We start from the raw sequence: 17032 nt of genomic DNA, 5'->3' as shown, positions 1-17032 counted from the left end.
CGGGACAGGTCGTGAGTCAAAGAAATACCTGATTGGGATGATAGCGAGATCAGAACAGGTTATGAGCTAAAGAGGCTCAATACTTGCATGTTTAGTTATTACTGTGATGTTTGCGATATTTTAGGGAACTCACTAAGCTTTGTGCTTACAATTGTGGATTAAATATTTTTCGGGTTGTGCTTCTGGCAGTGGGAAAGCTCCAGCTTGACCATGACACATGCACATTTCTATCTATTATGTTATTTGGTTTTCGCATTTTCTAGTTACATTTTACTGGTTTACCATAATTCAAACTTTTTGGTACTCGTGATTTTTATGAAACATCTTTTTAGAATGTTAAATTTATATTTTAAAATTTGAAATTTTGGTTTGAAATTTGGGACGTTACACTTAAGGTTGATCTTAGAAGGCGCTTGGATTCTATGTAGTTTTTAGAACATGAATATGATGTTTCTAGATTTGTAAGGTGAGTGGCGTAACTTGAATCTTCTTCTCATTTGTACTTTTTGGCGATGGATATGCGTTCTTCTTGAAGTTTTCGGTCTTTCCTTGCTCTGATAACAAAGATAATATTTTTGGTCATTTATTATAAATTGTAGATTTTTCATATAAAAATGTTTTATTAGAAATACATATACAAAATACATTATATTGCAATTATTTACATTAGACAAGTTGCCTAGGTTATTTTTTATGACGAAGATGAAAATGATCTTTATGTCTTTTACATTTACAAGAGATGCACATGGATTGTCCTTGTAAGACAAAATATTGCAACTTTTGTACCATTGACATCTTGTTCCATCGTTTATGAAATGGGACAGATATTTACAAATTTTGTCTGATTTTTTACATCAGTTTCATTCCAATATAGGTCAAAAGCAATATAAATCATCGTACCTTCCTACATCATGAAGCAACTTTTGTGTGTTTTCGTTTTTATATGTACAGATTATTTACATACAAAGTAAGTACAAGAGTTTAGATACATGCAAGTAGCTCCGTCTAACACTGAATATGTTACAAAAATCATATAATGATCAAATAGTAGTAGCACATAAACGTGTACAAAGAAATGAAACAATTTATTTTTCTGTCAACCATACTTGAGAAAACCCAAAACTAAGCAAAATACAATGCGACTTTTTATAATCCACCCTGTAAAAATCGTCTGAATTTAATTTTGTATATAAAAAATCAGTATATTAACATTTTACAACTCGTTTATAAAATAAAATGAGTTAAGTCACAAACAAGAAAACTAAAATAACAATGATGGAAACAAGATCATAAACCTTCGTCCATAACTGCATATACAAATATTAATATATCCATAGAACCATGTCGTGACTAGATTTCCTAACTTGGCAATTGTACAAAATTTTCGAATATATAACATGTATAAAAAACAACAAAATCCATTAATATTGAAGTTGTTGCTTAAATTTATTTCTAAGCAAAGATAATCTCCTTTGAAAAGGATACTTTTGATCCTTAATCTCCATTTTCTCCATATAAAACACAATCTTCTTCAAGGTTTCAACCACTTGTTCACTTTCATCACCAAATTCTCTCTCTTGTATCCTTAAATTCCTCTTCAACATCTCTAATATCTCACCATCATCTCTTCCAACTCTCTTTTGAATGCTTATCAAACACTCCAACGCTTCCCCTGAATTTTTAAAAATTAATAATATTCAAATACATTATAAATTCAATAACTATTCAGAAAATCACAGAAATAATTAAAAAAAAAAAAAAAAGAATTACCAACTGGTAAAGAGGAATTTCCAAATGCTTTTTCACGAATGTGTAAGACTTTAAGTGCAAGTCGTTCAGCTTCTTCATCTTGTTTAAGGTTGTAAAGAGTTACTGCCAGCTGTAACATAGGAAAGGTGGTGGAGGGGTCATTGGGGCCCACAGTTTTTTTCATGATGTTTAAGGTTGATCTTAGGAGGCGCTCTGATTCCACATAGTTTTTGGAACGTGAATATGATGTTGCTAGATTTGTAAGGTGAGTTATGTAACTTGGATCCTCTTCTCCTTTGTATTTTTTAGTGATGGATAAGCATTCTTCTAGAAGTTTCCTCCCTTCCTTTGCTCTAATAATAAAAATGTTAATAAATAATTACAACTTTTGTTTTATTCACATCAGTTATAATACCTTCCTACAACATGAAGCAACTCTGCCAATTCTACCCTTGTCTTCTCCAATACAATATCATCTAAATTCATATTTTCTGAAAGCTCCATCACCCGAAGAGCATTTGTGTATAAGTCAATGGCTCCTTCTGCATCTCCTGTTATCAACACAATTTTTGAGGAAATTACATTTTTGGTCCCTGAGTTTTAATGAATCTACAAAACCAAAATAACTTGCCTTTTGCACACTTTGCATTGGCTAAAGAACACATAGCCATTGCAACTCTATCATCGTCTTTTCCATATAAATTGGTATATATGCCTACAATTCTATGCTTTTAAGAGTAGAAATGAGTGATTTGAAAAGTTAAATTAAGGTACAAATTGAGTTTTATTATATAAGAAATAAAAAAAAAATTACCGCGTAAAAGTATTTTCGGCATCTTTGACTTTTCCTTCTTCGATTAAAAGATTGCCAAGGGCATTCAAGGGTACAACTAATTCCTTGCTTTCTGCTCCCATGTTAGACTCCAATATGGAAATTGTGCGATGATAAATGTCAATTGCCTTTATTGCCCTTCCAGCAGAACCAAGAGCCTTGCTCATTCCCAATAATGGCATAACAAGAGATTTACTATTACTTCCTAAAAAAAGTTAATACAAAACCCAAATTACCATATTAACCCTGGAAAAGGAAAACAAAAGTAGAACTTTGCAATACAAAGTTGTTGTAAGAGCAAAAGAATGAAGTCAATAAGCAGCAAGCCAATATGGGGTTTGATTAAAAGATTAATATTATCAAGTACTTTATGCCGAAGGACAAAACGGTCTTTTGCCATTTGTGTTTCTCATCGATTAGCAAGTTTCAATTGTTAGTTACCCTTCAATGAAAAAAAAAAGAAAATAGTTACTTACCCTTGAAAGACAAAGAGTAAACTTCCTAATTATTTTGCTTAGTTACATTTTAATTATCAGGTTTCAATTGTTAGTTAGCTTAAATGGCAAAAAAAATGGTTGGTTGCCTAAAAAGGAAAGTGTGGAAAGTTGGTTGCTATTTAAAGTTATGAACAAAACATCCATGAATCACAATGGAAGTATATTGATGCATACATAAAAAAATTACATGACTATCACAAGAACAAATTTGACTTTTTGAGACTTACCATGATTTTTCTCCAAAATTGTAAGGGCTCTCTTGTATAAAAGCATGGAATTCTCAAACCTCCCTAAAGCTGAATTCATACTCCCCATGTGTGTCAGTATCGAATCAAGAAGAGGCTCATCATCACTCAAATCATGTACAATCTCATTCAACTGGAGTTTTAGTAGAAAAAAGATATAGTTAGATAGATAGATTAAAATAAAGTTTTTTTTGTTATAAAAAATAGTGTAGTACTACCATATTCATGATAATGTCAACCATCTTGAAGTCTTCAATAGCCATGTAACCCAAGGCTATGACATCCAGAATAGCAGCTTCTTCTATATTTTTCCTTCCTGCAACCATTTGTTCCTTCACAGCTTCATAATTTGCTTCAAGTAGATCAAGAGCATCACTTTTGTTCCCCAAACTTATCATGCTTTTGATTTCAGAGAACAGTTCTTCTAACATCATTTCAAAATCATCTCCCAAATGTTTGCTTCAGCCATTAAAGAACATATTAGCTGTGCTAGCATCTATGAATAGTAACCTAAAGGCTAAAACTAGAACCCTAATTGTGCAAAAGTATAAATGTCAAGTCTTTCAGCAAACTCATATATAAAATGAGCAAAAACAATGAAATGTAACATGGTTTGTCAAAACAAAAAGATGATGAGCTTGTACCTTTGAGATTTATCTGGATCAGTAACAATGGGAGAAACTTGATTTTCATTTGAGGTGATGCCTACATGCAATGATTCAGTAGTAGCATAACATCTAAACATCTTACTAGGAACCACATACAGCCTCATTCTCGTGTTACATTTTGCTTTTGGGGGATGAAGATAGAAACTAGGAATGTGTATCTGTAACAAGTCTGAGAAAATGCTTGGACAAAATCCACTCATCCTGAAAATTTCAAGAGTGCAATTCTCATATGTATCAAACACAACAGGACAACATATGATTCAGTAGTAGCATAACATCTAAATAACTCTGAACATGTTAAGAAGTATAACCTATAACTTCCAACTTAAAAATTGACATGGAATTCAGAATCGAAACAGCTCATTATCATTTTTGACGTTGAAAATCAGCACGTCTGAACTCAATGTTCCAAAGTATCTCTAGATTTCAATAGGTATTTATTGCACTAAAATTTACACACATTTTTCAAGTTCTATTTCTAAAATGAACACAAGTGTTGGTAATTGAGCTGCGAATTGATGAAGATAGTCGAAATCACAAAATCATCAAAATCAACAACACATTAACAAAATAGAATATCCTCAATTAGATAACGCCAATTCGAATCAAAATTACATACACTGATATGCCTAAATTACTTAACTTCGAAAAATCCAGGACAAAATTGGCAATAACTCCGACCACCGAGAAGACTAATGCAGATAAGTAGCAAAAGAAACAGAGTGTGAGCGCGCATATGAGCGTGGGAGACACGCCTACACTTATCTGTAACAGGTTCGACGAGAATACGAGAAGGAAAAGTGGTTTCGTGCTTTTAGACGGTGGCGTATGGCGGTTCTGTGGCGAACTGTTATCTCGTCCGGTGTCTCATGTCGTATAATGCTTCATTGGGCTTCATGGCCTTTTTGATATTTGACAAACTTCAATGTGGGCCAAACTATACCCAATGGACTCGTCAGATACATATCCAGTGGGCTGGTGCTAGGTCAACCGAAACATAGGTTTGGATCCGATATAAAATTTTTATTTTTATTTATCTACTCTAATAAATGAAAATATTTTTAACACATGTCACACTCTTATTGATTTGTCACATGTTATTTTGTGGTTATTTTCAATTAAATTTTTTCCATATGACATTTTGTGGTTTTTTTTTCATTTTATTATATTTCACATAATATTTAAATGTAATAATAAATACATATCTATTTTATTAATTGATTTTCCATTTAATTTTAAAATTTCTAAATTAAAACTTATTAGTTTCCTTTGTTTATTTATCTAAATTATTTTTTTAAAGAGAAATTAAATATTCTTCTACTTTTTGTTCCAACAAATCTAACTATCTAATTAAATGATAACATGTGTCACATTTAATACTCATTTAATGATATTTTAGTATACTAAAATAACACATGTCATCATTTAATTGGGTATGAGGATTTATATGAATAAAAGTAGGAGGATATTTAATTTCTCTTGTTTAAATTAAAAAAAACAAAAAAAACACGATAATTTTAATAATTCAATATTTTTCTTTTAAACTTTTAAATGTTTAGAATTTCATATTTAAATTTTCTTTTAAATGAACTCATGTAATACATGAGTTTTACACCTACTATTAAATATAACATCAAAAATTTCTAATCACCAAATTGTATTCCATTTACATGAGTTTTCAGAATTACGCCCGATAAAGGTATTCTCGAATTGCAAAATTTTCTAATAGATATTTTATTTTATTTATATTGTAATGTATTAAAATATTGTTGGAAATTTGTTTTACAGATAAAAACCAAGATGTCGAGTTAAAATAATAATAATAACAATAATAATAATAATAATAATAATAATAATAAACCACTAAAAGCACCTATAAATTTAAGAAAGAAATCAGAAAGATGTTAAAACTTAAACTAAAAGCAGATAGAACTCCGAAAAATAAGATTAGAACAAGTTTAAACAAACTTGTTATTATAGACTAGTTGCAGATTAATAATTTTTGTTATGTATACGTTCCAACAAGTTAGTTTTAATTTTGGATACGTTTATGCAAGTTGGTTTTTAATGCGTATTTCAATATATTTTATTTTCAGTCTCTAACATCTAGTAACTCGATTGATGATGATGAGTTACCAATATAATATGAAATCCTACATCTTAAAGCTGAGCAATGACGTCTGGTTGATACGACTACGTTAAAAATGATTGGTGATTATCAACGTGCGAAACAACAAATGATAATACTGGAAATCTCATTATCGCCTTCTACAACCGAGGAGCGGAGAAAACCAACATTGTGTAATATACAAATGTTCCTCACTACGATATCTGAAGATATACTGATATACGATAGTTTGTGAATACAACGGACATCATCGAAGAAGCACATAGGACAACTACAACAACATAAGATCGATTCCAAATGAAGGATAATGGGTTCAACCTAATTGAGACCTACATAAAATTGTTTAGTGATGAGCAACGGGCCAGACCCGGACCGAATCGTCCTTAAGACCGGAAATCATCATTTACCTTACCTAAAAACTGGATCGGTTTAGGTGTATCGGGTTCGGTTTCAGTCCCGTCCGATTTTAGGTACCAAATGGGGGTTCGAATTTTGAACCGAATTAGACTTTGGCAGTGTTGTTTACACAGTCAGATTCAATGTAGAGCCTGGGATGCCCCTTAAAAAAAATTTAGTAGTGTAAAACCTGCGTGATGGTTTAGAGCGAGTGTTACAACAACCTTCTTCTCAAGTCCTAGCTATGGCGGCTAAGAGAGGGAATCTCGATTGATCTCGGGATTTACAACCAAAAAGAAGGAAGTAATTGGTATAATAGTCAAAGAGGAGGAAATTTGAGAGATTAGGATAAATTACTTTCAGATATTTCAGTGTAGCAGGTGCTAAAACGGGAAAGAAACCAAGGACTACGTCATTGTTTGTTGTTTAGAGAAGAAAATACAAAGCAGTTTCTGAAAGTCAACTTTGGTCCTTGAAGATGCCCATTCTGACAGGATCTTCCCCTAAACCAAAATTCTTTAGCAAACTGATTTATAAAATTAGCACAATACCCCCTTGGACATATAAATCTTATTATTATATATATATATATTAAAGCTCTCAAGAAAAAGAATAGTAAACTTGTCATTTTTTTGGTAGAATTGGTCATTGTATTATTGTTGGGCTTCAAAGTTAGGAATAATAAATTTGGATTTTTTTTGACAATTTTGCTCCTCATTCTTTAACCATTTTGACACTTTTGGTCCTTACAATCAATATTTTTACACTTTTAGGAACCTTTTAATATTTAAAGTTTGGCCACAAAACTTTAACGGTTTGACAACTTTGATCCCTTTTCTAAAAAGTTGCTAATTCCTACCCCTTTAATTCTTTAGCCATTTTAACACTTCTGGTCCTTGCAGTCAAAACTTTTACATTTTTTCATAAAAACATGAAAAAACGGTCCGGGACAAAGGCCAAACTTTTCATCCTTGCACTTTCTACGTCTGTCATATTTATCGATTCGGAAACAACATTGAAAGCTATTGGGCCCCTGAGTAGCGGGGGTAACATTTGTAGTTTATATTAAATAAATTGATTTATAATAATAATAATAATAATAATAATAATAATAATAATAGTAATAATAATAATAATAATAATAATAATAATGTTCTTATTATTATTATTATTATTATTATTATTATTAACTATAAAAATAATAACAAGGACATATCGGAAATCGAAAGAGGCATTACATATCTTTTTTGACTTTTAAAGCCGCCATCGATACCGTATTTACCAACAACAACTTGAGTATGGTTCATGTGAGATTTTATGATTGATGCTTTGATTTGTGGTGTAGAAAATGAAGCAAGTAAGAATATTAAGACTAGAAATATAATTAATCGATTTCATAAAATGAATGAACGGAGATGTGAACTTTAAAACGTACATTTGTTATGGAACTTGAACTTTAAGTCGAACGAAATTGTGGTTTTATCTTTTTTTTAATTGTATATTACATAATTTTATCTTTAGGATACTCATTTACTTTGACCCTGACTCCATCGCTGGTTGTTTACGATTTCGGTCCACATCCGGGTACTAAACCGTAAGGACCAAGCACAAGAATTTAAAAACACATATACACCATCTTTACCAACAAAAATATATTAGAGACTAAATATATTACTTTTTTAAAAACGTGAATACTATTTATCTAATTTAATTTTATAAAAAATAAATTTACGGTAAATTAAAAGTTTGGCCGGAGTGTTTTTTTGAAAATTGCATATTTTTAGTTTTAAAAAATATTTTGTCACAAAAATGTCAAGGTGGTTTTAATATTTTGTCACAAAAATGTCAACATTCAATGTGCGTCGTTCAAAAAAACTAATAAACTTTAGTTTCTGGTCCGGTCTGGTTTAAAAACCTTATTTCGAGTCCGGTCCGATCCAAACCCGAAACCCGGTTATTGTAAAACACAAAACCAGAAAATCGGCCTACTTATAAGATTGTTTCTGGTTCAATCTGGGTCCGATCCCGGTTTTTTTTGTTCAACGGCTCGTATGCTCATCCCAAAAATTGTTTGAAAATCATGTAGACACAACTAGTTTGCACCTTATGGAACTTCCCAGTTATCTTGGAAATCTACTTTAATTTTAAATATTGTAATGTTTTTTGTAACTTAATTATGTAAAATGAATGGTAGGGTTATCTAAAATGACAATGTTTTTTATTAACATTAGTACAATAATCGTTACAAATCTTAATACATACTTATATTGGTCTCCACAAATTAGAAAATTGTAACAAAATTTACTATGTTTGGAAATGGAAATGGGTATCCAAAATGTTGTGTCTTGAATGTGTGTCTGGAATATGTGTTCATGAGTCCGTGAGTCAGGAATCTATGACATATATAATTGATTTGACTAGACATGAATGATTGATATGACATTTGAAATGTCAGTCCAAATGGAATTTCGGAATGACATGTAATCTAGAATGCATCAATATAAATAAGAGAATGAAATTTCGAAATGACATGTAATCCGTCACCGCATCAGCCTTCCTTCATCGTCTTTCTTTTTACATAGCCTGAAATTGATTTTTGTATACTGAATTCTGAAATTGATTTTTGATTTATGATTTACGGAAATGGTTTTTCTGATTTGTTGAAATATATAGACTTTCTCAAAATCGATTTTCTGATTTGATGAATGTCAAGGAAAAGTTTGATTTTGTTATGCTGATTTGATTCCACCCTTATATATGTTTCTTTTCTTTGTTGAATTGGATGTTTAAAGAGTAGGATGGATATGTATAAGTCTAGTAGTGGTAATTTAATATGGAAACAAGTTGTGCACTACAGGTGCTCGATGAAATGCTTGAGAGAATATTGAAGTTTAATTTAACTACATTTTGTTTGGTCTTACACATCTAGTAACAAATGCAAATGGTCAAATGGTCTTTGATTATACCTGTTACAAAGCTATTGACACATCTCCGGTAATTTCTTTATAAAAATATGAAAATATGATGTATTTATTTTTATAATAAGAAGTATGCCGGTAAAAATGTGATGTATTTATGCTCCTTGAAATTACACTTGTATTTGTGGAGCAGGTGAAGCAAAGGCAAAAAAGAGCCAAGATAATGTTACTCCAAGTGTTGAATCAAATTTTTGTGAAGAAACTCCAAATCAAGAGCAATTTGAAGCAATTCACAAGGACCAAAAGAATGTTTCTCCAAATGTTGAATCGAAGTTTTTGTGAAAGAACTCCAAATCAAGAGCAATTCACAAGGACGTTTTTTTAGCTAAAACAATGTAATTTTAATGTTAATTCATTTAATTTGATAGTATTTAATGGTATTTAAATGTTTTTATCAAAAAAATATAATGAATTTTATTTCAATGTTGTAAGACTTGAAATTTTAAATTTTTATGTTGAAATTTTTTTTATAATCAGTTTATTACAGCAGTCTGCAAACATTAAAAACAAGCAAATTTTTTATCACATGTTGCGGCCGTTTGATTCACCTTTTATGTTGCAGAGGGTTGCAAATATGATCTGCAAACTTCATAAATTTTCGCTTCAAAAAAACAAATAGCACCTAAGAGATAAATGTCCAAAATGGGTAAAATAAAATTAACAAGCAAAAACATCTAACTCCACCAAGAACCAAGAACCCAAACTCCCAACCAAAGGTATCAGCTTCGTTAAAGGAAAATTGATACATCTCGACACATACAAGGCCACATCACCACCACACTTACCAATAACAATCGTATAGGGATCCATATATTTAACTTACACCTTACAATTTAGTGATTGTGTTGTTTTTAATCATTCCACCCAAAAATGCATTAAACTTCCTACTTCTACTCTTGACCTTTAGGAATTTCAAGAAAAAAGACTTTGCTACTATCGAGTCAAATATAGTCACGCTTCGGTTTACCATCACTACATACAAAAATAATAATAGTGGTAATAAAAAACAATAACCCTCAACATTGTAAGAATGACCACCCAACAAAAGTCAATACTCAACACCTTTGAACCCTTAAAGAAAATCAACACAAACTACCAAACTTGGTTGTCTACATGTGCCAACTAATTGGTCATAACTTCTAATCTAACTTTTTTTTACTACTTTCCATTGTTTTAAATTGCATTCATTTACATGTTATATAAAAACAATTAACAACTTTACAGTTTACACGTGAAACTTTTGACACTTCCATAAACTTCTACAATCTTTTAAAACTAACCAAAATTCTGCCCAAAAAACTCAGTATGAACCCAATCACACATCAATCACAATCTTTTTTAACCATAAATACAAACATACACAACAATCATTCAGAAACATTAATAAAAAAAAAACTTGCAAATTACTACTATGGTGCTCATTTCGTATCTTAATCCTATAATATAACTAACTCATCTACAAGGGACACAAGTACCTTCACGTACCTACTTTCATCCCTCCTTGTTTTATAGGTCTTCTTGGGCTGCATTTTTCAAACAATAAACAATAATCAAAAATCAAAACCACTGAATACATACATACAAATATATAATATATTCTCAAGTTATTATATTAAATAAAAACTACATACTGCTCAAAATAAATCCTTGTAGCAAACTTTGGGCTCTTTCAGCTTGCTCAGGGGTACCAGATATTTGGATAATATGTTCTGTTGCTTCTGGACTTGTATCAATCAGTTTCACATTGGCTCCCGAAAGCTTGTTTCACATGCAAATAGTCAACATAAAAAGTCAAAAACACTTTTAACCATTTTTAACAATATAAATAATCAATATAAAAACTTCACTTACTTCACTAATCTGAGCAAGCTTATTTCTTGACTTTGTTATGAGCTTGGGAACTGCATATTCTGGTATCACAACTTCCAGAATACTCCTTGTAACTAGTGGTACAGCAATTCTAAAAAAAGAAAGAAACCAAACTCATATGTAAAAAAGGGTAAATTGGGAAGAAATTAGAAAAGTGAAACATGAACACTACCTGTTTACTGTAGATGGTGTATCTTCACGGTTTCCACTTTCGGTTTGATTTACAGTTTCATTGTTAGATCCACCAGTACTCTGCTTTTTTACCCATCAAGTCATGTATGGATAAAATGTCTGAATGAGTAATGAAAAAGAAACAGGGCCCAATTTTGGTTACCTTTAGTGTTAGAGTTTGCAGATTTTGGTTGGATGCAGTGGTAGGGTCATTTCCGGAATAATTTTCACGAGGAGTTGTGTTATTGCTAGAAGCTGCTTCCAAGTTTGAAGCACTACCCCCAGGGCTAGGTGCAAGAAAGGGAGGAACTTGTGATGCATCCTTTTGAAAAAACCCTTGAAATATATAACTCCTTAGTCTCAATGTCACCTCCACAAGAGCTTCTCTAGCAGCCTTGATCTCTCCAACAATCTGAGAAAAAAAAACAAGGGCATTGTCGTCATTTCTCCTCTCTCAAATTCAAATAGTTTACATTATACTAAAGGTAACCAACAAACCTGTACAAGTTCATCATTAACTGATACAAATTGTGGGAGATTTTCCCTGGGTAGAATCTGAATGTCTGCACCAGTCATTTTCTTTGTCTCAGATAAAAATCCATCTCTTCCATCTAAACATCCAATTTCACCAGATGAAAGTAGAAGACGCGTTGTGATAATGTTGTCTTTTTCAGGAACAAGATCAAGAATTCGTGTCTGAATGTGCAAAAGAGCTTCTTGAGCAGGAAATAGCTCATCATCAGGGCCCTGATAATGCATATATACAATAAAGTAAGCATCTTTATTGATTCAGTTACTTCTTATTTATCATATAAAGATGCAGAATACATAAACAAGTACCTCTTCTGAAGAGATGATGATGATTTGTTCATCTGATCCGACCACAAGATCAGCAACTTTGACATCAACACCAATTTCATTCTGGAGTAATTCCATAAATCCATCTGATTGGCCTACAACACTATCAACTTTATTGTTTGGACAAAGTATACGAAATACAAGATCTTCTGCATAAAGGGATTGAGCATTGTCAGATAGAGGACTAGCTCCAGTATCATTAACATAGCTAGATGGACGTGACGCATGATTAAAGTTTCTGCCATTGTTGGGCAAACGTGATCCATAGTTATTAGGTCCTTCCATTGGTAGCCTACGTGGCATGTTATTTGGATGATGCATAAAATCATCTTCAGGAAAGAATCTGTCAGGTGATTGTAGCCGGCCATGAAAATGGCTTCGATCACGATGCTGACTCTCCCTTAATCGTGAAGAAATAATTTCTACTGCATTCTTCACTGAGCTCATCTCACCAACAACCTGTGGACAAAAGAGAAGAGAACATACTTGTTATTCTTGAGTCGTTAAAAGATGATTTTTCATGTTGCAAAAGCTGAAGGGTTTATAACCTGAACAATTTCTTCAGACATTTCAACACATCGTGGAATTGTGTGGTCTCTAGGTAGAACCCTAATGTGAGTTTTGGTTTCCATCCTCATTTGTTCGATAATCTTCCCTCCTTTCCCAAGCAAACAACCTACATGCATCCTGGAGACAACCAGTCTTGTTACCAGCCTGTTGACACCCAGCCGAGAGCTATACATATCCTCATCGTCATCACCTCCGCCGTACCCTAAACTGTACCCACCTCCATCACTCTCCAAAATCCTCTCATGTATCAAAAGCAGAGCTTCCTGAGCAGGGGAAAACGAAGGCATTCTCCCATCAGGATCCCTCCTCCGCGTATCAGAGATCTCGATGATTCTCTCCTCATCTCCCGGCATCAGCTCGTGGACGTTAATCCAAGCCCCGGTATGTTGCCTTATGGCCTTGATTATGCTCCCGGACTTCCCGATCACACTTCCAGCTTTAGCATCATGACACAAGATCCGGTAGCTCGTAGTGACCATAAGAGATGAAGGATCTTGGGGTTTCCGGCCTCCACCACTACCACCACCACCACCTCCACCACCACCGCCACCACCGATGTTCCGTCGCTGGTGATGGTTGTTAGGACCGTAATGATGGCCGCCGCTGTAGTTGTTATTGTACCGCTGCTTTGTTCTGGGTAGAGTCTCCATGTGGTCATAGTCCTGATCGTAATAGTACCTCTTAGATCTTGATCTATCCATCATTCTTCACAATCGAAAATCAAATTTTTAGGGCATTGTTAAGAAAAGTCCGTAATCTTCATAAATCTGAGTTAAAAAGTTGTGGCGTGAAATGTAGGTAGTCTATCTAAACTGAGAGGAGTCGATTGAAAATTGAAACCCTAAAGAAAGGGAGAAAGAGAGTTCACTTGAGCTTGATGTGATCTGAAAATCCAATTGGGGCTTTAAGATGTTTGGTAACTGTGAGATTTTCTCTCTCTATATATACATATCTCTATTTTTTTGTGTGATCAATCAACGACTATTAATTGTATTTGATTTTTGACCTATCGTTTCTAATCTGTTTCGTAAAATTTCTTAGGAAATGGAAATCAAATATGGTAAACTAAGCACTAAAATAATCATACATGGAAACTATTTATAGATTTTATAGATAATCCAATTTTTTTTTCTATAAAAAGACCATTATTTAACATGTTTTTTAAGAAAAATTGAGTAATCTAACGATCAAGTTAATAAAAATAATCAATTTTACTCAAATTTGAAAATATGATCATTTTCTTTGGAATTATATCATTCCGGAGTAGTAATGTTCATTACAAAGTTAGCAGGGTTGATAGAGTTTGGATTTCGGGATGCATAGCTGTACATTTTGGACTGACGTAGTCAATTGCGGACTAATATGGTCAAAATCGTACATGTTTAACTGACATTCTAGATTATACATCAGGAATATAGACTGTTATTGTACTTTTCGGACACGTATTTCGGGCGTCAAAAAGAAAGATTTTCCTCCCCACCTACAACCAAATATTTGTAATTTTTTTATAACTATTTCAAAATGAGTTTTTCAGATAGTAAAAACAAAGAAATTTTTGCTAACTTGTTTGCTTACTTTCACAGCCTTGAATAAACAAACTCCATAATTACACACATATATATGCTATGAATCATTTTCAACTCTGTTTTGCAAGGTTTTGAAAACCGGACTGGAGACAGAATCGGTCGTCTTACTGGTTCGATGGTTTAAGTGGTCCAACGGTCGGACCGGTCTCAAAAACCGGAAAAACCGAATGATGTCATAATTATATTTAATTATATAAAAAATACAAAAACTAAAAAATATAAATATTTCTAAAAATTTCGGTTTTGGATGGTTTTACTGATTCAACCGGACAGGTTTTTTACCAGTTTTCACCGGTTCACACAAATACTGGTTTTTTGGCTTTTAAGAACCCAATCCGGGACCGGTTCTCGGTCGAACCGGCCGGTCCGGTCCGGTTTTCAAAACATGGTTGTTTTGTGGCTTTTAGATTTGTGGTAAGATAATTTTGTTTCAAATTTTAATTGTTTATTTAAAAATTTTGATGTTTTTACAATTAATTGTTTTATTATACCAAAAAAAATGTAGCTTCATACCTTCATTACGTGCATGCTACATGTCATCATCTTTATAGGTAGTGTCCCGCTGAGAGGGGATTAACTATAGACAATGCTCATAGCGGTTGCTATGGACGAAGACAACGAGAACCTACCTATAGCGTTTTGTCTGGGCGTGACAAATAGCGCCGACTCTTGTACCTAGTTCCTAATGAGGTTGAAGGAAGCTCTCAGGGATGTTGGGATTCATAACCAATATGGAAGATGTGATAACTTTTCCCTAAATCAAGTATTCCCTTATTTATATCATGGGTATTATTGTAAGAATGTGGCAATGATGGTTATGTGCTTACGAGTTGGTCGAAACAACACATTTGATCCTTTGTTCTGACGGACATGCAAATCATATATAATGTCTGATTTTCAATAAAACTTTCGTCAACTACGCCCTAGCGCATGTGAGTGGCTTGCCAATATTATTTAGGCTAAATGGGAAAGATCCCTTTTTCCTTAACATCCATTAGAATGTACTCAATACTGATATTCTAGAATCCATCCACATGTTATCGGTTCATGAATGCAATTTACCGATAACAACTCTCTTTGAATTCGTCCATAAGTACACTCAATGAATTTATATTCAACGCAATGACCGGAGAGATAAAATACTATAAAAATAACAAAATATTATTTAGTTGTAAAATGAAAAAAATCATAATGTTTCCTTTTTAGAGGATTCACTAATGCACCCACCCCGTATGCAGATATGGTGTTTCGCAGGAGGATGTACAAGTCTGTTCAGTTACAGGCAAGAAAGATGTCATCCAGGATTTTTCAAGCCAAAAACGAGTCTTAGCCTCCATGTTTGGGTGTTTGAGCCTTTGGTGAGAATTTGGTGTTCATTTTGTGGATCTAGAAGAAGACGGAGAAGCTTGAAGACTCATTCTTTGAAGGAAAGCTTTGAGATCCAACAGTTGCATCTCCTTTTGGTAGCTTGAGAGGTATAAAGTCCAAACCTTGCCTTTTCATTTCATGGATCTTCTTCTTGGTTCGTTTTTGGTCATTTTGACCCTTTTGGTTAATGATTGGGAGTTAAAGTAGTTTTTGAAGCTTGTAATTGTAGATCTGGATATGTCATGGGTTCTTTGGGCATAAAGGTGCAAACTTTATAGTGGTTTTGGTTCCATGCATGTATCAAGTCAAGTATTAAGCTCCTTTGAGCTATAGGGTCCCATTTAGCCATGCATGCACATAAAGTTGGCAACTTTATGTGATTAACCACCTTGGAGAAGTCAGATCTGAGTTTGGACCCAAGTCTTAATGGTATAAGTGCTAAATTGGAAAGATGGCTATGGCTAGTGAGTACTCTAGGCGTACAAGTATGTACGCTGCAGGTACAAGCCTTCCATATTGTACGTTGAGCGTACAGGCTGAGTACGCCCCACATACTAGGAAAATTTGGGCCCTTTATTTTTGGGGTTCAGTTTTGGGCTTGGTTGTGTTGAGCCATCTGGATTTTTATGTTTGGGCTGTTGTGACTTGTTGGACCTTCTTGGGAAAAAGCCCACAAAAGGAATTGGGCCCAATTTGGAAAATTTGACCATATTTGGGCTTTTGGACTAGGGTCGGTCCAAACGTATATGGGGTCTGGGGCAAAAAGAAAAAAATGACCTCAAAGACAAATATAATAAAGATTCAAAAAAAATATCATTTATTCTTCACTATAGACATGTTCAATTAGCAAATAACAAACAAGCCAAATTATTTATCTTTTGAGCTAATTTGAGTTTGAACCAACTTTAGGGCTTAAAAATCAACTAGGTAATAATTATATATATATATATATATATATATATATATATATATATATATATATATATATATATATATAAACTACATAGCCTAGAAATTTTGGGCCCTCTGGAGACGTGGGCCCTAGGCGGTCGCCCGGGTTGCCCACCATATGGAGCGGACCTGTGTTGGACATCTAGTTGGGCCATGGCTTTGGGCC

General features: G+C 33.2%; 2 protein-coding genes across 3 annotated transcripts; both read right to left on the bottom strand.

Moving 5' to 3' along the window:
* Positions 1–1241: 1241 nt before the first annotated feature.
* Positions 1242–4862, bottom strand: LOC111920418 (uncharacterized). Of its 2 annotated transcripts, none has more exons than XM_023916002.3 (9): positions 4611–4862; positions 3968–4192; positions 3542–3782; positions 3306–3456; positions 2564–2786; positions 2381–2472; positions 2165–2300; positions 1771–2102; positions 1242–1672 (listed from the first exon to the last, which is right to left on the bottom strand). In XM_023916002.3, exons 2-9 carry the CDS (start codon positions 4189–4191, stop codon positions 1422–1424), a joined length of 1650 nt encoding a protein of 549 aa, XP_023771770.1. In that variant the 5' UTR covers position 4192; positions 4611–4862; the 3' UTR covers positions 1242–1421. The 2 variants fall into 2 exon arrangements, with proteins under 2 accessions (XP_023771770.1, XP_023771771.1); XM_023916003.3 differs by having other exon boundaries at positions 4635–4862.
* Positions 4863–10799: 5937 nt separating this feature from the next.
* On the bottom strand, positions 10800–13902 carry LOC111920417 (RNA-binding KH domain-containing protein RCF3). Its single transcript, XM_023916000.3, has 8 exons — positions 12940–13902; positions 12374–12850; positions 12032–12280; positions 11697–11945; positions 11535–11614; positions 11345–11453; positions 11125–11251; positions 10800–11016 (listed from the first exon to the last, which is right to left on the bottom strand). The coding sequence occupies exons 1-8, from the start codon at positions 13663–13665 to the stop codon at positions 11000–11002; spliced, it is 2034 nt and encodes a 677-aa protein (XP_023771768.1). The 5' UTR covers positions 13666–13902; the 3' UTR covers positions 10800–10999.
* Between the last annotated feature and the right edge of the window lie 3130 nt (positions 13903–17032).

Source organism: Lactuca sativa, chromosome 9, assembly GCF_002870075.4.
Source record: "Lactuca sativa cultivar Salinas chromosome 9, Lsat_Salinas_v11, whole genome shotgun sequence".
Lineage (NCBI taxonomy): Eukaryota > Viridiplantae > Streptophyta > Magnoliopsida > Asterales > Asteraceae > Lactuca > Lactuca sativa.
Note: the sequence above shows the minus strand (reverse complement) of the source record. Positions and strands in the feature narration are given on the sequence as shown.